The sequence below is a fragment of the Hypanus sabinus genome, chromosome 1 (assembly GCF_030144855.1).
Source record: "Hypanus sabinus isolate sHypSab1 chromosome 1, sHypSab1.hap1, whole genome shotgun sequence".
Classification (NCBI taxonomy): Eukaryota; Metazoa; Chordata; class Chondrichthyes; order Myliobatiformes; family Dasyatidae; genus Hypanus; species Hypanus sabinus.
The window spans coordinates 5,566,749-5,589,456 of record NC_082706.1 but is presented as its reverse complement, the minus strand read 5'-3'; the positions used below and the strand labels follow the sequence as shown (position 1 = coordinate 5,589,456).

Sequence of the window (22,708 nt, the reverse complement as noted above, 5' to 3'; positions counted from 1 at the left end):
CACTGAGAAGGGAGGAAGAAGCCAAAATGAAAAATTGGGGGGAGCGGATGGACATTAGTTAGAAGGTGTTAGGTGAAGCCAAGAGGGTGGGAAAGGTTAAGGACTGGAGAGAAGGAATCTGATCGGAGAGGAGAGCGGACCATAGGAGAAAGGGAAGGAGGAGGGCACCCGGGGGAGGTGATAGACAGGTGAGAAGAAGGAATAGGGCAGAGTGGGAAATAGAAGAAGGGAGAGAGAGGGAATTTTTTTTTTACCAGAAGGAGAAATCGATATTTATGCCATCAGGTTGGAGGCTACCCAGACGGATTATAAGGCGCTGCTCCTCCACCCCAGGAGTAGCCTCATCTTGGCACAAGAGGAGGCCATGGACCGGCATGTTGGAGTGGGATTTGGAATTAGAATGTTTAGCCACTGGGAAGTTCTGCTTTTGGTGAGTGGAGAGGAGGTGGTGGGTACAGCTGCCCCTCCGACATACAAAGGTCTCACCATTGTAGGGGTGGCCGTGTCGGGCACCCTGGACACAAGAGACAAGCCCGGCAGGTTTTCAGGTGAAGCGGTGCCTCACCTGGAGGGACTGTTTGGGGGCCGTGATTGGAGGTGAGAATCTGTCGCCCTGCTGTGATGAAGTGACCTATACAGACGGCACGCAAAACACTTTGTTTTTCACAGTACACGCACCAATAATTTACCAATTGAAATGTTTTGTGTCGCAGCCTCCAGAGGAGATTTACTCGGCCGGAGACTCGATCATGATTCGGTTTCACACAGACGACACCATTAACAAGAAGGGATTTCATGCGCGCTACACCAGCACCAAGTTCCAGGACACTCTTCACCTGAAGAAATAATCCAACTCTGTAGAGCTGGGGAACTGGAATTTGCAAACTTTTTTGTTAACCGTACTGTAAATTCTGACATGAGGAATATAGCCATTTCCAGGTTTCAGCATTTTACCAAGCTGAACTGACTCAAGTGTATTATGATATGTGATGCAGCCTATGACTGGGGGCCGTTGAGGGTCTCAGGTTTGCAGTGTTCTCAAAAAAAAAGGACTAAGTGTTGTGAGAGATGGCATTTCCTTAGGGAACGTGATCTAAAGCTGTTGTATGGATCTCTTTTAGCAGGCATACGCCACTTTCTTTCAGGCACACATGAAATGGGTCCATTCAGTAGCCTCTGTAATGACCGCTGGACTTCTGTGAAACCTCTCTCCCTCTCTCGTGGAGTTTGTTACTGTCGAAGTCACAAGCGGTGATCATGAGCCGTGAAGTTGCTGGCCGACAGGTACTGATTTTGGCTGGGCTGTCAGGGGAGCTGTTGAACTGAAATTGGGCATGTCTAGGGTCTTCCCTGAGACAGTGCGGCCTATTCTTGCACATCGATTGGCTCCATGCCTGACCACTGTTGGCCGTGGATAAGGAGCCACTTTACTGCTCCCTCCACAGGGCAGTGATGTTCGGCACAGGAGACCTCTCAATGTAAAAGGGTAAACACACAAACTACCTGCCTAATAAGATGCGGTAGCATGCAAACAGTCCCTCCAGCTTCAAGTTCAAGTCTCCATAGATTTATGCTGGGCCTACTTTATCCCACTCTTGGTCTGTGGAGGTTGCAAAGCAAAAAATCTCCGTGGTACAAATGTTGGATAACTTGACTTGCAGATTTAACAGTTCGACTAGATTTGGTATCCTGGGGTCACTTTGAAGTTCATCTCCTGTCTCATCGAACAACTGATCAGAAATGGCTTCTTCTGTTGCGAAACGCAGCCAGAGACTTATTGGCTGGAAGTTGTGGTTCGACCTGGCTGTGAAAGAACTACATGACATTCTGTAGTTTGTGACTGCTAACTTTTGAAGCTCATTCTCTGAAGCCCAATAAAAGGACATACTGCAGCTTTTGTTCCAGATCTTTAATTGTTCTGTTTTAGACTTTGTCTGTTCTAATCTGATGGAAGATTTGCATTCATATAGCTTATTCCACATCCTTCTGAGAAACAATTTAAGATTCTTTATTGTTTATTGTCATTCTTCACACACAAGTGTAAAGGAGAACAAAATGATTGTTTTTCCAGATCCGATGCAGCATAAAAAATACATAATAAACACAATAAATATCAATACATCAGATTAGCTTATATACATGCACTCAGTGGCCAATTTATTAGGTACACCCATACACTTGCTCGTTAATGCAAATATCTAATCAGCCAATCATGTGGCAGCAATTCAATGTACAAGCACATGCAGACATGGTCAAGAGGTTCAGTTGTTACTCAGACCATACATCAGAAGGGGGAAGGAATGTGATTTTAGTGACTTTGACTGTGGAATGAATGCTGGTGCCAGACAGGGTGGTTTGAGTATCTCAGAAGTTTCTGATCTCCTGGGATTTTCATGCACAACAGTAGCTAGAGTTTACAAGAATGGTGCGAAAAAGCATCCAGTGAGCATCAGTTCTGTGGGTGAAAACCCCTCGTTAATGAGAGAAGTCCAAGGAGCATACCAGACTGGTTCAAGCTGACAGGAAGACAACAGTAACTCAAATAACCACATGTTACAACAGAATCTCCGAACACAACATATTGAACCTTGAAGTGATTGGGCTACAGCAGCAGAAGACTGTAAACATACACTGAGTGTAAAGATCATAAAGTGTTGGTGTAGAATTAAGCCATACAGCCCATTGAGTCTGTTCTGCCATTTCATCATGGCTAATCCATTTTCCCTCTCAACCCTTTTCTCTCGACACTTCCCCATAACCTTTCATGGCTTGACTAATCAAGAACATATCAGCCTCTGCTTTAAATATACCCAATGACCTGACCTCCACAGCTGCCTTGTGGCAATGAATTCCACAGATTCACCACTCTCTGGCTAAAGAAATTCCTCCTCATCTCCATTCTACATGGACGTCCCTCTATCCTGAGGCTTTGCTCTCTGATCCAAGGCTTCCCCCACTATAGGTAATATCTTATCCACATCCACTCTCTACAACCTCCAACATCCAATAGGATTCACTGAGGTTCCCCTCACTTTTTAAAGTTCCAGTGAGTACAGGCCCAGAACCACCAAACGTTCCTCATACAATAAGCCTTTTATTCCTGGAATCATCCTTGTGAAACTCCTCTGAACCCTCTCCAATATCAGCACATCCTTTCTAAGATAAGGCGCACAAAACTGCTCACAATACTCCAAGTGAGGCTTCACCAGTGCCTCATAAAGCCTCAGCATTATATCCTTGCTGTTATATTCTAGTTCTCTCAAAATTAATGCAAACATTGCATTTGCCTCCCTCACCACCAACTCAGCCTGCAAGTTAACCCTTAGGGAATCCTGCTACAAGGACTCCCAAGTCTCTTTGCACCTCAGAGTTTTGAATTTTCTGCCCGTTCAGTAAACAATCTATGCTTTTGTTCCTTCTACCAAAGTGCAAAGTGCATTTCCTGACACTGTATTCCTTCTGGGACTTCTTTGCCCATTCTCCTAATCTGTCTAAATTCTTCTGAGGCCTCTCTACTTCCTCAACATACCTTCGGATCATCTGCAAACTTTGCAACAAAACCATCAATATAATCATCCGATCGTTGACATATAATGTAAAAAAGAATGGTTCCAACATGGACCCTGTGGACCATCACTAGTCACGGGCAGTCTACCAGAAAGGTTTCCTTTTATTCCCACTCTTTGCCTCTGCCAATTAGCTAATCCTCTATCCATGCTAGAATTTTTCTGGCAATACCTTGGTGTCAACTTGTTAATCAGCCTCGCGTGGCACCTTGTCAAAAGCCTTATGAAAATACAAGCATAGAACATCCACCAATTCTCCTTTGTCTATCCTACTTGTTAATTCCTCAAAGAATTCCAACATATTTGTCAGGCAAGATATTCTCTTCAGAAAACCATACTGATTTTGGCCTATTTTATCATGTGCCTCCAAGTACCCTGTGACTGCATACTTAACAATCAACTCCAACATCTTCCCAATCACTGAGATCAGGCTAACTGGCCTATAATTTCCTCTCTTCTGCCTCCCTCCCTCTTGAAGAGTGGAGTAACATCTGCAATTTTTCAGTCCTTTGGAACTATGCCAGAATTTATTGATTCTTGAAAGATCATTACCAATGTCTCCACAACCTCTTTCAGAACCATCCAGATCTAAGCTCAGACCTCTCAGTTTCCCAAACACCTTCTCCTTAGTTATTGCAAGTACAATCACATCTGTCCTCTGACACTCTTGAACTTCTGGAATACTGCTCGTGTCTTCCACAGTGAAGACTGATGCAAAATGCTTATTTAGTCCTGCTGAAGGGTTTCAGCCTGAAACTTCAACTGTACTCTTGCATAGATGCTACCTGGCCTGTTGAGTTCCTCCAGCATTTTGTGTCTGTTGTTTGGATTTCCAGTATCGGCAGATTCTCCCTTGTTTACTTATTCAGTTTGTCCACCTTTCCCTTGTCCCCCATTATTACTTCTCCAACATCATTTTCCAGTCATCTAATAGCTATTCCCAACTCTCTTTTACTCTACATCTGAAAAAAAACTTCTGGTATCCTTTTTTATATCATTGGTTAACATTATCAAATTTCCTTTTCCCTCCTTATGGCTTTTGTAGAAGCCTTCTGTTGGTTTTTAAAAGCTTCCCAATCCTCTAACTTCCATGAATTTTTGCTCTATTATATGCCCTCTCTTGATGCTGTTTTTGACTTCCCTTGTGCGCCATGGTTGCGCCATTCTGTCTTTAGAATAGACCATAAGACAAAGGAGCAGAAGTTGGCCATTCGGCCCATCGAGTCTGCTCCGCCATTTTATCATGAGCTGATCTATTCTCCCGTTTAGTCCCACTCCCCCGCCTTCTCACCATAACCTTTGATGCCCTGACTACTCAGATAACTATCAATCTCTGCCTTAAGTACACCAATGACTTGGCCTCCACTGCTGCCCGTGGCAACAAATTCCACAGATTCACCACCCTCTGCGTAAAAAAAATTCTTTGCATCTCTGTTCTGAATGGGTGCCCTGCAATCCTCAAGTCATGTCCTCTTGTACTAGACTCCACCACCATGGGAAACAACTTTGCCACATCCACTCCGTCCATGCTTTTCAACATTCGAAATGTTTCTATGAGGTCCCCCCTCATTCTTCTAAACTCCAAGGAGTACAGTCCAAGAGCGGTTAAATGTTCCTCATGTGTTAACCCTCTCATTCCCGGAATCATTCTAGTGAATCTTCTCTGAACCCTCTCCAAAGTCAACACATCCTTTCTTAAATAAGGAGCCCAAAACTGCACACAGTATTCCAAGTGAGGTCTTACTAGTGCCTTATAGAGCCTCAACATCACATCCCTGCTCCTATACTCTATTCCTCTAGAAATGTATGCCAACATTGCATTCGTCTTCTTCACCATCGACTCAACCTGGAGGTTAACCTTAAGGGTATCCTGCACGAGCACTCCCAAGTCCCATTGCATCTCAGAACTTTAAATTCTCTCCCCATTTAAATAACAGTCTGCCCTTTTATTTCTTCTACCAAAGTGCATGACCATACACTTTCCAACATTGTATTTCATTTGCCACTTCTTGCCCATTCTCCCAATCTATCCAAGTCTCTCTGCAGACTCTGTTTCCTCAGCACTACCGGCCCCTCCACCTATCTTTGTATCATCAGCAAACTTAGCCACAAAGTCATCTATTCTATAATGCAAATCGTTGATATACAATGTAAAAAGAAGCCGCCCCAACACGGACCCCTGTGGAATACCACTGGTAACCGGCAGCCAACCAGAATGGGATCCTTTATTCCCACTCTGTTTCCTGTCAATCAACCAACGCTCTATCCACGTATGCAACTTTATCGTAATTCCATGGGCTCTTATCTTGTTTAGCAGCCTCATGTGCGGCACCTTGTCAAAGGCCTTCTGAAAATCCAAATACGCAACATCCACTGCTTCTTCCTTGTCTAGCCTACTTGTAATTTCCTCAAAAAATTGCACTAGGTTTGTCAGGCAGGATTTTCCTTTAAGGAAACCATGCTGAGTTCTGCCTATCTTGTCATATGCCCCCAGGTGCTCCACAACCTCATCCTTGACAATTGACTCCAACAACTTCCCAACCACCGATGTCAAGCTAACAGGTCTATAACTTCCTTGCCCACTTCTTAAATAGCAGAGTGACATTTGCAATCTTCCAGTCCTCCGGAACCATGCCAGAATCTATTGACTTTTGAAAGATCATTGCTCGTGCCTTCGCAATCTCCACAGCTACTTCCTTCAGAGCACAAGGGTGCATTCCATCTGGTCCAGGAGAGTTATCTACCCTTAGACTATTCAGCTTCCTGAGTACTTCCTCTGTCGTAATTGTGACTCTGCATGCTTCTCTTCCTTGACACCCTTGAGTGTCTGGTATACTGCTGATGTCTTCCTCAGTGAGAACTGATGCAAAATATTCATTCAGTTCCTCTGCAATTTCCTTATCTACCATTACAATTTTTCCAGCATCATTCTCTATCGGTCCTATATCTACTGTCACCTGCCTATTACTCTATATACTTGAAAAAGCTTTTAGTATCCTCTTTGATATTATTTGCTAGCTTCCTTTCATAGTTCATCTTTTCCCTCTTAATGACCTTCTTAGTTTCCTTTTGTAAGCTTTTAAAAACTTCCCAATCCTCTCTCTTCCCACTAATTTTTGCTTCCTTGTATGCCCTCTGCTTTGCTTTTACTTTGACTTTGACTTTGACTTCTCTTGTCAGCCACGGTTGCATCCTTTTTCCATTCGAAAATTTCTTCTTTTTTGGAATATATCTGTCTTGCACCTTCCTCACTTCTTGCATAAACTCTAGCCACTGCTGCTCTGCCGTCCTTCCCGCTAGTGTCCCTTTCCAGTGGCCAATTCCTCTCTCATGCCACTGTCATTTCCTTTACTCCACTGAAAAACGGACTCATTGGATTTCGGCTTCTCTTTCTCAAATTTCACAGTGAACTCAATCATGTTACGATCACTGCCTCCTAAGGGTTCCTTCACCTCAATCTCTCTAATCACCTCTGGTTCATTACACAATACCCAATCCAGTACAGCCGATCCCCTGGTGGGCTCAACCACAAGCTGTTCTAAAAAGCCTAGACATTTTGAAAGATCATTGTTCTAGACAATCTATGAGTTCTCTCTCTTGAGATCCAGTGCCGACTTGATTTTCCCAATCCATGTTAAAATCCCCTACAACTATCATAACACTGCCCTTATGGCAAGCCTTTTCTACTTCCTGTTATAATTTGTACTCCACATCACTGCAGCTGTTAGGAGGCCTGTATATAACTGCCATCAGGGTCCTTTTACCCCTGTGATTTCTTAGCTCAACTCATAAAGATTCTGCACCTTCTAATCCTATGTCACATCTTTCTAATGATTTAATATCATTTCTTACCAATAAAGCCACGCCACCCCCTCTGCCTACCTGCCTATCCTTCTGATACACCGTGTATCCTTGGACGTTCAGCTCCCAGAGACATGCATCCTTTAGCCACGTCTCACTGATGGCCACAATATCATACCTGCCAATCTGTAGCTGTACGACAAGATCATCCACCTTATTCCTTATGCTGTGTGTATTTAAGTATAACACCTTAAGTCCAGTATTTGGTACTTTTTGTTTTGATTGCACTGCAACTCATCCCAATGGCTGCAAATTCGTCCCATCATCCGCCTGTCCTCCCTGATATCTTTACTGCTCACTATCTTAGATTTATTTCTGTTTTACCCCTCCTCCACTCTATCATTCCGGTTTCCATCCCCCTGCCAAATTAGTTTAAACCCTACCTAACAGCTCTATTAAACCTTCCCGCCAGGATATTGGTCCCCTTTGGGTTCAGGTGTAACCCATCCTTTTTGAACAGGTCATACTTCCCCCAGAAGAGACCCCAATCTGGAATCTGGAGCCCTGTTCTCTGCACCAGTCTCTCAGCCATTCATCTGCCTGATCCTACTATTCTTGCCCTCGCTAGCATGTGGCACAGGTAGCGATCCTGAGGTTACTACCCTGGAGGTCCTGCTTCTCGGCTTCCTTCCTAACTCCCAGAAATCTCTTGTCAGGACCTCCTCCCTTTTCCTACCTATGTCTCTGGTACCAACATGTACCAAGACAGCTGGCTGCTTGCCCTCTCCCTTCAGAATATTCTGGACCCGATCTGAGACATCCCGTACCCTGGCACCTGGGAGGCAGCACACCATGCGGGTATCTCTATCAGGCTCACAGAAATCTCCTGTCTGTTCCCCTGACTATGGAATCCCTTATGACTACTGCATTCCTCTTCTCCATCCTTCCCTCCTGCACAACAGCGCCAGGATCAGTGCCAGAGACCCGGTCACCGTGGCCATCCCCCATCAGGTCATCCCCCTCAACAGCATCCAAAACGATATACTTGTTGCTGAGGGGGGCAGCCACAGGGGTGCTCTCCACTATCTGGGCATTTCCCTTCCCTCTCCTTACAGTCACCCAGTCTTCTGACCCCTGTAGCTGAGGGATGACTACCTCCCTGTAGCTCCTGTCTATCATCTCTTCACTTTCCCTAATAAGCATCAAACTGCAGCTCCAGATCCCTAACACGGTCTCTGAGGAGCTGAATCTCGGTTCACCTGGTGCAGATGTGGCTATCAGGGAGGCTGGAGGTCTCCCAGGATTCCCACATCTGACACCCTGAACAAAGCACTAACCCTGCAGACATGCTACCTAATTCCACAGGAATGAAACAGGGAAAAATAAGTCTGCTCACCCATTAACCTTGCCAAACACATGAACTTTTTAAACCGTTAGCTGTGTGAGCCCAGCTGTTCCTCCATCTGTCTGGGCCGATTTGCCAAGGGGGAGAAAAACCTACTTCTAAGCTAATTAGGTTAATTAAAGGAGCTTACCTGCCCTTACCTGACTGGGAGCAAGTTCGTCCTCAGCCTCTGTTCGCTGAAGCTTCTCAAGTTAAAACCTTCCTACTCTGTCTCCCACTACTCTGATGCCCGCTCCGTTAAGCTGCTCACTTTTAAAACTCTCCCACTGCCTCAGAGGCCGACCTTCATGCACTTGTGCAGCCGTGTCCTGTTCAAACTGCCGAAGAAATTACCTTCCCCCTCTCAAACTGTTCGCTTTTTAAACTCTCCCGCTGATCTCAGAGGCTGACCTTCACGTGCTTGCACAGTCAGGTCCTGTTCAAACTGCCGAAGAAAGAAATGAGGAATGAGAAATGAGGAAAAAAAGGAAAATTGGTTCTTTGGGATGCATCTATCCTGTGCCGTCTGAATTTCCCTTAGAAACTCCAGCCTTTGCTGTTCTGCCATCATCCCTGCTAGTGTTGCCTTCAAATCAATTCTGGCCAGTTCCTCTGTGATTCCCTATGCTTCACTGTAATACTGATACAATTTCCTCTCAAATTGCAGTGTGAAGTCTATCATATTATGAGTACTTTCTCCTAATGGCTCCTTTTCCTTAAACTCCCTAGTCAAATCCAGTTCATGACACAACACTTAACCCTTTCCCCTAGCAGGCTGAACCACAAACTGCACTAAAAAGCCATAACAGAGGAACTCTACAAATTCTCCCTCTTTGGATCTAGCCCGACTTTTCCAATCTACCTGCATATTGAAAATTCCCATGTCTATCATAACATTCACTTTCTTTTTCCTGTTGTAATTTGTAACCCACATCTTGGCTATTGAGTATGGACTGACTGCATGTGCAGAAGGTGATGCTAAGTATGTAAGGTGACTGACAAGAAATGATAAAGTAGTGGTGTGGGGAGTCAACGGGTGGAGATGTTGATCAACCTGATGGTTTTGGGGAAGAAACTGTCTTTGCACCTGGTGGTCCTGGTGTAGATGCTACATTGCCTCTTCCCTGATGGGAGCAGGGCAAGCAGTCCATGAGCAAAGTGGTTGGGATCCTAGAATTAGAGAGAGGTTCAAAGGAGGTTCATGAGAATGCTCTCAGGGATGAAAGGGTTAATGTACAAGGAGCATTTAATGGTGGTGGGCTTGTAGCCACTGGAGTTTAGAAGAATGAAGGGGGATCTCATTGAAACCTGAATATTGAAAAGGCTAGATAGAGCGGATGTGGAGAGGATGTTTCCTATAGTGGGGAGTCTAGGACCAGAGGACACAGATAGAGTGGATGTGGAGAGGATGTTTCCTATAGTGGGGAGTCTAGGACCAGAGGACACAGATAGAGTGGATGTGGAGAGGATGTTTCCTATAGTGGGGGAACCTAGGACCAGAGGACACAGATAGAGTGGATGTGGAGAGGATGTTTCCTATAGTGAGGGAGTCCAGGACCAGAGGACACAGATAGAGTGGATGTGGAGAGGATGTTTCCTATAGTGGGGAGTCTAGGACCAGAGGACACAGATAGAGTGGATGTGGAGAGGATGTTTCCTATAGTGAGGGAGTCCAGGACCAGAGGACACAGATAGAGTAGATGTGGAGAGGATGTTTCCTATAGTGGGGGAACATAGGACCAGAGGACACAGATAGAGTGGATGTGGAGAGGATGCTTCCTATAGTGGGGGAACCTAGGACCAGAGGACACAGATAGAGTGGATGTGGAGAGAATGTTTCCTATAGTGGGGGAGTCTATCACCAGAGGATACTGCTGCAGAATAGAGGGCTGTCCATTCAGAACAGAATTTAGCCAGGGAGAGGTGAACCTGTGGAACTGGTTGCCACAGGAGGCTGTGGAGGCCAAGGTATTGCATATGTTTAAAATGAAAGTTGTTGATTTGTAAGGACATCAAAGATTACAGGGAGAAGGCAGGAGAATGGGTTTGAGAGAGAATGTTGGAGCAGATTCAATGAACTGAATAGCTGCTTCTGATTCGCCAATAATACAAAAATAAATGGAAAGACCAGTTGTTATTAAAAAACAGTGATTGTGCAATGGCACATAGATGGATCGAGTGAGCGGGCATCAGACACACAAGCAGAATTTAATGTGGGAAGGTTGAGGTCATGGATTTCAGAAAAATAAATCAAAGGCAGATTATTATCTAAGTGGAAAGTGCAAGTCAGTGATGCACATAATTGTTGAAATGCATTTGAATTGTAGCTGCTGCTACACTTTGATATCAGCATCAGGTTTAATATCACTTGCATATGTCGTGAAATTTGTTGTCATGGCAACAGTACATTGCAATTCATAATAATAGAAAAGAAAACATGAATTACAGTAAATATATATAATAACTAAATTAAATAAATACTGCCAAAATAGAAACAAAAAAGTAGTGAGGCAGTGTTCATGGGTTAAATGTCCATTCAGAAATTGGATGGCAGAGGGGAAGAGGATGTTCTTGAATCACTGAATGTGGTCCTCCTCCAGGCTCCTGTACCTCCTTCCTGATTTTAGCAGTGAAAAGAGGGCACATCCTGGGTGATGGGTGTCCTTAATGACGGATGCCACCTTTTTGAGGTATTGTTTCTTGAAGATGTCGTGGATACTACGGAGTCTAGTACTCATGACGGAGCCGACTAAGTTTACAATGCTCTGCAGCTTATTTTAGTAGCCCCCATCGCCCATACCAGATGGTGATACAGCCAGTTAGAATGCTCTCTATGGTACATCTGTAGTCATTTGTGACTGCCTTTGGCGACATACCAAACCTCCTTAAACTTCGAATGAAATATAGCTGCTATTGTGCCTTCCTTGTAGCTGCATTGATAGGTTGGGTCCAGGAGAGATAATCAGAGATGTTGACAATCAGGAACCTGAAATTGCTTGCTCTTTCCACTTCTGATCCCGCTATGAAGACTGGTGTGTGTTCCCTTGTCTTGCTCTTTCTGAAGTCTACAATCAATTCTTTGGTCTTACTGACACTGAGTGCAAGGTTGTAGCTGCAACACCACTACACTAACTGATATATTTCGCTCCTGTATGCCCTCTATTTATTATTTATTTTTATTTATCCAGCTCTTGTCCATAGCCTTTTACTGCAAAACATTTCAAAAACTTATCTAAATAATACTTAAGTGATCTGATGACACCAAGTCAAGTCCAAATCAAAGTCAAATGAATTTATTATCAAAGTGCATCCATATGTTCAGTCATTGGTTCCTTCATTATGAGCCGTATCATATGAAGTGGACAATCACAGTGTTTCCATGACCATAATTGTTCTTGGTAAGTTTTTCTACAGAAGTGGTTTGCTTCTTCTTGGGCAGTGGCTTTACAAGTCGGGTGACCCCCAACCATTATCAATACTCTTCAGAGATTGTCTGCCTGGCGTCAGTGGCCACATAACCAGGACTTGTGATATGTACCAGCTGCTCGTACGACCATCCACCACCTGCTCCCATGGCTTCACGTGACCCTGATCGGGGGCTAAGCAGGTGCTACACCTTGCCCAAGGGTGACCTGCAGGCTAGCGGAGGGAAGGAGTGCCTTACACCTCCTTTAGCAGAGATGAATCTCCACCCCACCATCCCAGTTTAGTCAATGGGTCTATTCAAAGTTGATAGGTTCTTGATTCATAAGGGTGTCAAAGGTCACAGGGAAAAGATGGGAGAATGGTTGAGAGGGATAACAAAAAAATGGCCTAATTCTGTTCCTATGTCTTATGGTCTTATGCCACCATATACTACCATGAAATTCATTTCATTGAAGATATTCACAGAAAAATAAACGGTATAATATGTACAAAAATAAGTTGTTCATAAATGTGTGGCTGAGGGATTGGAGCAGGGGGCAGGGATTCAGATTTATGGATCACTGGAACTTCTTTTGGGGTGGGTGTGACCTGTACAAAAAGGACGGGTTGCACTTGAATCCCAATATCCTGGCGGGGATGTTTGCTAAGGCTATTGGGGAGAGTTTAAACTAGGATTGCTGGAGGGTGCGAACCAAGCTGAAGAGACGGAGGAAGAGGCGGTTGGCTCACAAATAGAGAAAGCTTGGAGACAGTGTGAGAGGGAGTATAGTCAAGTGAGAGAAGGAATGCGCTCAGACCAATGGTTTAATGCAAGGAGTATTATGAACAGTTTAATGCAAAGATGGTTTGAGATGTGTCTATTTTAATGCAAGGAGTTTTATGAACAAAGCGGATAAGCTTAGGGTGTGGAATAGTACTTGGAGCTATGATGGTGTAGCCATTACAGAGACTTGGATGGCTCAGGGACAGGAATAGTTACCTTGAGTGCCAGGTTTTAGATGTTTCAGAAAGGACAGGGAGGGAGAAAAAGAGGTGGGGGCGTGGCACTGTTGATCAGAGATAGTGTCATGCCTGTAGAAAAGGAGGAAGACATGGAGACTCTGTGGGTGGAATTTAGGAATAGGAAGAGGTCAATAACCCTAATGGGTATATTTTATAGACCACCCAATAGTAACAGGAACATCGAGGAGCAGATAGGGAGACAGATTCTGGAAAGGTGTAATAATAACAGGTTTGTCGTGGTTGGAGATTTTAATTTCCCAAATATCAATTGGCATGTCCCTAGAGAGAGAGGTTTAGATGGGGTGGAGTTTGTTAGGCATGTTCAAGAAGGTTTCTTGATACAATATGTAGATAAGCCTACAAGAGGAGAGGCTGTACTTGATCTGGTATTGAGAAATGAACCTGGTCAGGTGTCAGATCTCTCAGTGGGAGAACATTTTGAAGATAGTGATCACAATTCTATCTCCTTTACCATATAATTGGAGAGGGATAGGAACAGACAAGTTAGGAAAGCATTTCATTGGAGTAAGGGGAAATATGGGGTATCAGGCAGGAACTTGGAAGCATAAATTGGAAACAGATGTTTTCAGAGAAATGTACGGAAGAAATATGGCAAATGTTCAGGGGATATTTGCGTGGAGTTCTGCATAGGTACGTTCCAATGAGACAGGGAAAGGATGATTGGGTACAGGAACTGTGGATCTAGTCAAGAAGAAAAGAAGAGCTTACGAAAAGTTCAAAAAACTAGGTAATGGTAGAGATCTAGAAGATTATAAGACTAGCAGGAAGGAGCTTAAGAAAGAAATTAGGAGAGCCAGAAGGGGCCATGAGAAGGCCTTGGCGGGTAGAATTAAGGAAAACCCCAAGGCATTCTACAAGTATGTAAAGAGCAAGAGGATAAGTGTGAGTGAATAGGACCAATGAAGTGTAACAGTGGAAAAGTGTGTATAGATCCGGAGGAAATAGCAGAGGTACTAAATGAATACTTTACTTCAGTATCCACTATGGAAAAGAATCTTAGTGATTGTAGTGATGACTTGCAGCAGACTGAAAAGCTTGAGCATATAGATATTAAGAAAGAGGATGTGCTGGAGCTTTTGGAAGACATCAAGTTGGATAAGTAGCTGGGACCAGAAGAAATGTACCCCAGGCTACCGTGGGAGGCGAGGGAGGAGACTGCTGAGCTTCTAGCGGCGATCTTTGCATCATCAATGGGGACGGGAAAAGTTTCCGAGAATTGGAGGGTTGCGGATGTTGTTCATTTATTCAAGAAAGGGAGTAGAGATAGCCCAGGAAATTATAGACCAGTGAATCTTATCTCACTGGTTGATAAATTGATAGAGAAGATCCTGAGAGGCGGGATTTATGAACATTTGGAGAGGCATAATATGATTAGGAATAGTCAGCATGACTTTGTCAAGGGCAGGTTGTGCCTTACGAGACTGATTGAATTTTTTGAGGATGTGACTAAACGCATTGATGAAGGAAGAGCAGTAGATATAGTGTATATAGATTTCAGCAAGGCATTTGATAACGTACCCCATACAAGGCTTATTGAGAAAGTAAGGAAGCATGGGATCCAAGGGGATATTGCTTTGTGGATCCAGAACTGGCTTGCCCACAGAAGGAAAAGAGTGGTTGTAGACAGGTCATATTCTGCATGGAGGTCGGTCACCAGTGGTGTGCCTCAGGGATCTGTTCCGAGACCTTTACTCTTTGTGATCTTTATAAATGACCTGGATGAGGAAGTGGAGGGATGGGTTAGTAAGTTTGCTGATGACACAAAGGTTGGGGAGTTGTGGACTATGTGCAGAGCTGTCAGAGGTTACAGTGGGACATTGATAGGATGCAAAACTGGGCTGAGAAGTGGCAGATGGAGTTCAATCCAGGTAAGTGTGAGGTGGTTCATTTTGGTAGACCAAATATAATGGCAGAATATAGTATTAATGGTAAGACTTTTGGCAGTGTGGAGGATCAGAGGGATCTTGGGGTCCGAGTCCATAGGATGCTCAAAGCAGCTGTGCAGGTTGACTCTGTGGTTAAGAAGGCATACAGTGTATTGGCCTTCATCAATTGTGGAATTTAATTTACAAGCTGAGAGGTAATGTTGCAGCTATATAGGACCCTGGTCAGACCTCACGTGCTCAGTTCTGGTTGCTTTACTACAGGATGGATGTGGAAACCATAGAAAGGGTGCAGAGGAGTTTACAAGGATGTTGCCTGGATTGGGGAGCATGCCTTATGAGAATAGGTTGAGTGTACTTGGCCTTTTCTCCTTGGAGCGAAGGAGGATGAGAGGTGACCTGATAGAGGTGTACAAGATGATGAGAAGCATTGATCATGTGGATAGTCGGAGGCCTTTTCCTGGGGCTGAAATAGTTGCCACGAGAGGACACAGGTTTAAGGTGCTGGGGAGTAGGTACAGGGGAGATGTCAGGGTTAAGTTTTTTACTCAGAGAGTGGTGAGTGCATGGAATGGGCTGCTGGCAACCGTAGTGGAGGTGGATACGATGAGGTCTTTTAAGAGGCTTTTAGATAGAAACATGGACCTTAGTAAAATAATGGGCTATAGGTAAGCCTAGTAATTTCTAAGGTAGGGCATGATTGGCACAACTTTGTGGGCCGAAGAGCCTGTATCATGCTGTAGGTTTTCTATGTTTCTATGAAACAGTCTTGTTGGGTACTATGTCATAACTCTGGGAGGGTCTTTCCAGAAGCCATTCATCCATGTGGTCATTGGTAGTGTAGAGGTTAGTGCATCATTTTACAGCATGGTTCAATACTCACCGTCACCTGTAAGGACTTAGTGCATTCTCCCCATGACAACATGCGTTTCCTCTGGGTGCTCCAGTTTTCTTCCATAGTGAGTTGTTGACATGCCATCTTGGTGCCAGAGACGTGTTGACACTTCCAGGCTGCCCCAAGCATATCCTTGCTGAGGTAAATGACAGCCACTTTATTAGGTACACCTGCACACCTGCAAATATCTAATCAGCCAATCGTTTGGCAGCAACTCAATGCATAAAAGCATGCAGACATGGTGAAGAATTCCAGTGGTACCTCAGACCAAGCAGCAGAATGGAGAAGAAATGTGATCTAAGTGACTTTGAATGTGAAATGAACAGGATTTGATAACTGATCTTGAAGTAAAGGAGCCATTAGGAGGTAATGACCACAATATGATAAGTTTTTATCTGAAATTTGAGAAGGATAAGGGCAGATCGGAGGTGTCAGTGTTGCAGTTGAACAAGGGAGACTATGGAGCCATGAGGGAGGAGCTGGCCAAAGTTAAGTGGACAGATATCCTAGCAAAAAAGACAGTGGAACAGCAACGGCAGGAGGGAGAAAACAGAGAACTATCGTCCTGTCAGCCTAACATCAGTAGTGCGGAAGATGCTAGAGTCCATTATTAAAGATGAAGTAGTGGCATATCTAGATAGCAGTGATAGGATTGGGCCGAGCCAGCATGGATTTACCAAGGGCAAATCATGCTTGTCTAACCTATTGGAGTTTTTTGAGGATATAACCAGGAAGTTAGACAAAAGAGATCTAGTGGATGTAGTGTACCTTGATTTTCAGAAGGCATTTGATGAGGTCCCACATAGGAGATTGGTGGGTAAAATCAGAGCTCATGGCATTGGGGGGAAGACATTGACATGGATAGAAAACTGGTTGGCGGATAGAAAGCAAAGGATAACGGTGAATGGGTGTTCCTCGGAATGGCAGGTGGTGACTAGTGGGGTGCCACAGGGCTCGGTATTGGGACCACAGCTGTTTACAATTTACATCAACGATTTAGATGAAGGCATTGAGAATAACATCAGCAAATTTGCTGATGATACTAAGCTGGGTGGCAGTGTGACATGTGATGAGGGTGTTAGGAGAATTCAGGGTGACTTGGATAGGCTGGGTGAGTGGGCAGATACTTGGCAGATGACGTTTAATGTGAATAAGTGTGAGGTTATCCACTTTGGGAGTAAGAACAGGAAGGCAGATTATTATCTGAACAGTGTAGAGTTAGGTAAGGGAGTAATATAAAGAGATCTAGGAGTCCTTGTTCATCAGTCACTGAAGATGAATGAGCAAGTGCAGCAGGCAGTGAAGAAGGCTAATGGAATGTTGGCCTTTATTACAAAGGGAATTGATTACAAGAGCAAGGAAATCCTTTTGCATTTGTACAGGGCCCTGGTGAGACCACACCTGGAGTATTGTGTACAGTTTTGGTCTCCAGGGTTAAGGAAGGACATCCTGGCTGTAGAGGAAGTGCAGCGTAGATTCACAAGGTTAATTCCTGGGATGTCTGGACTGTCTTACGCAGAGAGTTTAGAGAGACTGGGCTTGTACATGCTGGAATTAAGGAGATTGAGAGGGGATCTGATTGAAACATATAAGATTATTAAGGGATTGGACAAGATAGAGGCAGGAAATATGTTCCAGATGCTGGGAGAGTCCAGTACCAGAGGGCATGGTTTGAGAATAAGGGGTAGGTCATTTAGGACAGAGTTAAGGAAAAACTTCTTCTCCCAGAGAGTTGTGGGGGTCTGGAATGCACTGCCTCGGAAGGCAGTGGAGGCCAATTCTCTGGATGCTTTCAAGAAGGAGCTAGATAGGAATCTTATGGATAGGGGAATCAAGGGATATGGGGACAAGGCAGGAACCGGGTATTGATAGTAGATGATCAGCCATGATCTCAGAATGGCGGTGCAGGCTCGAAGAGCCGAATGGTCTACTTCTGCACCTATTGTCTATTGGAATAATTGTTGACACCAGACTGGGTGGTTTGAGCATTTCAGAAACTGCTATTCTCTTATGATCTTCACGTACAACAGTCTCGAGAGTTTACAGAGAATGGTGCAAAAGATGAAAAGCAGCAGTTACGTGGGCGAAAACTCTTAGATAATGAGAGAGGTCAGAGGAAAATGGCCAGACTGGTTCAAGCTTACAGGAAGGCGATTGTGACTCAAATAAGCAAGCAATACAGCAGTGGTGTGCAGAATAACATCACTGATCGCACAGCATTTTGAACTCTGAAAAAGATGGGCTACAGCAGCAGAAAACCATGAACATACAGTCGTTAGGCACTGGAGGTAGCTGATAATGTGGTACATGTGACCCATAAAGCCAATCTTTAAAGAAGTATATTTATTTGATGTGTTTCTGGCATTTTCTCTTTTACTCTCTGAGTTGCTGGTGCAGTCGGATGAACTTGGAAAATTCTGCTTCGGAATTGTGCAGTTTCTCAAGGTCAGTCAATGTTCAGAGGGAAGTTTTTAATTTTTTTCAGAAGCTGAACTTAATTAGTGTTCTGTCTGACATTCGGTTGCGTGTGGCATCCCTGCTCCTCATTAATGGTGATGTTATCTGTTCATCCAGAAGCAAATTACCACTGATGTTGAAAATCTAAAAAAATAGTACTGAGCATACTCAGAAAGTCAGGTATATTTGTTGAGAAAGAGAGAGAGAAAAAGCGAGTTGTACGAATTCAGATTCAGATTTACTTATCACGTACGTTGAAACACAGAGTGAAATGTGTTGTTTATGTAAATAAGATATAAATAAAGTTGAAAGAGTTCAGTACAGAGAAAATTTACAAGGACGTTGCTGGGATTGGAGGATCTTAGTTATAAGGAAAGGTTAAACAAGTTAGGACTTTATTCCTTGGAACATTGGAGATGCGGGGTGGGGGGGAGATTTGATAGAGGTATACAAAATTATGAGGGGTATTGATAGGGTAAACGCAAGCAGACTTTTCCACTGAGATTGGCTAGGACTACAACTAAAGGTCATGGATAAAGGATGAAAGGTGTAAAGTTTAAGGGGAACATGAGGGGAAACATCTTCACTCAGGGGGTGGTGAGTGTGGAACGAGCTATCAGTGCAAGTGGTGTATGCGAGCTCGATTTCAACGCTTAAGGAAGTTGTCGGTACATTAATGTTAGGGTATGGAGGGTAATGGTCCAGGTGCAGGTCGATGGGAGTGGGCAGTTTAAATGGTTTGGCATGGATTAGATGGGCCAAAGGGCCTGTTTCTGTGCTGTACTCCTCAATGACTCTATAACCACACTGTTCATAACTGTTACCACGCATTCCAGTGCAAAACAGCCAGCTTACAATGCTCAGCAGAACAACACAGAGCACCAACAAACAACAAAATAACAGCAAAACAGCCCCTGATCTGCCCACACACACTGTCTTTCAACCCTATCCTGGGGAAATGGTATCAGCCTTTGTCCAGGGTGGCATGTTAATACCAGCGAATATCATTTTAAGGTGAGTGGGGAAAGGTTTAGGGAACATGGGAAAGGCAGGTATTTTACACAGAGAGTGGTCCAAGCCCCCCGTAGACTGAGACCATTCTGTGTCTGAAATCCTTTACCATCTCCTCTAAACTTTTCTCCACTCACCTTAAGTATTAGCCATTGCCACCTCGGGGTGAAGTGCTGACTATTGTTACGCCTGTGCCCCCTTCCTTTTTGAGAATCGCAAGATCGCTATTAAGTCATGTCAGGAGACCCAGGAAATGAGAGAGAGAGAGACGTTTGGAATGTCCTGGCCCTCAGCGATACAAAGCCATGGAACAGGTCATTGTCTCTTGGAGACGGAATTGTGTATTGAGTACTGTACTTCATGGAAGCCCTCAGGCAACGTGGGCTGGTTGGAGGATGGCATCATTCCACCCTGAGTGACACCTGAGACCCCGTGAGTGGGGATAAAAGGGGGTCTGGGGAATGGCCCCTTTAGACGCACCAGAAGAAACGCTAGAACTCCTGTAACAGCGTAATAGTGAAAGCCCACGTGCGTCCTTTTCCATTTGCCTCGGAAATGGTGGGTCTTGCCATGGAAGAATGGCTTTAGCTAACACAAAGGAGCAATCAGCCCCCACCGACTCTCGAAGGATTGACATCATAAAAGGAATGGGCAAGTTTAAACTCTCTCTCTTGACTCCAACCAAAGGCTGGAGCCTGCAGCTTGAATGAACTTGAGTGACTTTTATATTTCCATTGGACAATACATTATCCCCTAGACAACGATAGAGCTATTTCTTATTGATTATTATTATACCCGTGCTTTTAGATTTAGTATTGACGATGTATATTATCTGTATGTTTGCATTGATATTATTTTTGTGTATTTTTATCAATAAATACTGTTAAAAATAGTACCATCAGACTTCTACGGACCTCTCTATCTTTGCTGGTAAGTGACCCAGTTACGGGGTACGTAACAATTGGGGGCTCGTCCGGGGTTTGTCACCAAATTGGGAGGCCAGTGAATCGGGCTTGTAAGTCCAAACTTGGATCTGGTTACGCGGGTAGCCAGACGGGAAACCGGCAAAGATGGACGTGGATGAATTTATAGAAAACCTGATTCTAGAGGCACTAGAGGCGGCCACCAAATCGGACTTGATAAATCTGGCGAAAGGGCTAAACCTCGCAGAGGTGAGGTTGTCCATGAAAAAGCGGGAGGTGCGAAGGGCAATAACTCAGTATTATATTGGGAAGAATGTGTTTGCAGCTGAGGTATTGGAAGATATCCCTGAAAAGGTACCAGCTAGTGGGACGGCTCAGTTAGAGTTGGAGAAATTAAGGTTGGAACATGCAATTAAGTTAAAGCAGCTGGAAGCAGCTGAGAAGGAGAAAGAAAGAGCTGAGAAAGAGAAAGAAAGAGCCGAGAGAGAGAAAGAGAGAGAGGAAGAAAGGGTCGACAAACAAAGCGAGCAAGCGCCCCAGCTAAAGGAGTTAGAGGTGAAACGGGAGCATGCGCTCCAGCTAAAGGCGTTAGAGGTGAAACGGGAGCAGGACAGGGCTGAGAAACAAAGGGAGCATGAAATTCAGTTAAAACAGCTGGAAGCAGCTGAAAAGGAGAGAGAGAGAGAGAGCCGAGAAAGAGAGGGAGAGAGCTGAGAAAGAAAAGGAAAGAGCCGAGAAGGAGAGGGAGGCAGAGAAACAGAGGAAGCATGACTTGGAGATGGAGAAGTTAAGGCAAGAGCGAAGAAATCAAGGGTTAGACCGAGAGGAGTGGTTTAATGTTAGTTGGGAGTTGAGGTTAGTACCTCCATTCGAGGTGACGGATGTTGATTGTTATTTCTTGCTTTTTGAGAAGGTGGCAGTGAATCAGAAGTGGCCCAGAGATCAGTGGGTAGCGCTGTTACAAAGTGTGCTAAAAGGGAAGGCACAACGAGCATATAAGGCGTTGTCCATGGAGGAGGAAGAGGCGGAGAGTTATGACAAAGTAAAAGCAGCCATTCTCCGGAGTTATGAGTTAGTACCTGAAGCGTATAGACAAAAGTTCAGAAATTTAAAGTAAGGGTGGAATCAGACGTACACCGAGTTTGCCTATGAGAAGGGTGTGCTCTTGGACTGTTTGTGTGCAGAAGAAATAGTGGAAGAGGATTTTTGGCGTCTCAGGGAGTTAATTCTGATTGAGGAATTTAAAGGTAGTGTTTCGGAGGAAATCTGGATATATTTGAATGAAAAGCCGAATAAGTCCATCTCAGAATTTGCTAGGTTCGCAGATGAATATGCCCTAACCCACAAGACAAAGTTTTCCTCGAATAAAAGCTACCTGAGAGACCGTGGGAACGATAGAGAAAAGCCCGCCGGCTGAGGCAGAGGTCCCGCCGGGAGCTAGTGGTAAGATTGAGGGGGAAAGGCAAGACGGCCAGAGATTTCCGGGCTTGACCTGTTTTAATTGTGGAAAGGGGGGGCATATTGCATCTAGGTGCTTTGATCCGAGGAAAGAGACAGGAAAAGGGAAAGCAGCAGTCCCTATTGGATGTGCCGTGGTAATCAGTAAATCGACAAGAGAGCCCCGGGTAGACAGAGTACGAGAAGGATCTGAGACTTGTCTGTCAAATGGAACTGTGTGAGAGGAAGGGATACACACCAGTTCCAATATGGATCTGGAGAGACACGGGGGCTGAACTATCATTGATTAGCAGTAAGGTACTGGATTTTGGTCGCAAGATGGGAATGGTAGCTGTGAAAGGAATAGGAAAAGGGACGGAAATGGTGCCCTTGCATAGGATCATTATGGATTATGAGCTGGTATCTGGACCAAATGAAATAGGGGTGCGGTCAGAATTCCCGGGAACTGACGCGGACGTCCTTCTTGGTAACGATTTAGCCGGCGGTAAGGTTTGGTCAGCAATGAAGCTGACGAGCCGGCCGGTGAGTGTTGCGGTCCCGCCCCTAGATTCCAAGATCTATCTCGCATGTGCGATCACTCGCAGCACGTTGAGAGAGGCAGCTGAGAATGAGAGCAGTTTAAATCAGGCCAGTATTGATTTGGCTGAGACGTTTTTACCGACCCTGTACCAAGGGGTGGTGGGGGGGAACGGAGAATAGGAAAGTGAAAGAGAGTAAGGGAGAGGAGGTAGACCTGCCCTTAGCGAGGAGAAAAGTTCTAGAGGCACGAAATAAAGATGAGAAACAGATAGAACTGTTAAAAGGTCCAGAGTTGGACATGGATGATCTGTCTGGTTTGGCAGAACTGTTTGAAGAAGTTGAAAATTCTAAAGGTGTTCCCG

The 22,708-nt window shown here is 44.5% G+C and overlaps 1 protein-coding gene across 1 annotated transcript in view; it reads left to right on the top strand.

Annotated features, from left to right (window-relative positions):
• Positions 1–1,892, top strand: part of LOC132390668 (bone morphogenetic protein 1-like) — a 308,728-nt gene extending 306,836 nt beyond the window's left edge. The window contains exon 21 of the mRNA XM_059963235.1: positions 714–1,892. Coding sequence (XP_059819218.1) covers positions 714–848 — 135 coding nt within the window. The 3' untranslated portion in view covers positions 849–1,892. The remainder of the gene's footprint in view (positions 1–713) is intronic.
• The last annotated feature ends 20,816 nt before the right edge of the window (positions 1,893–22,708 follow it).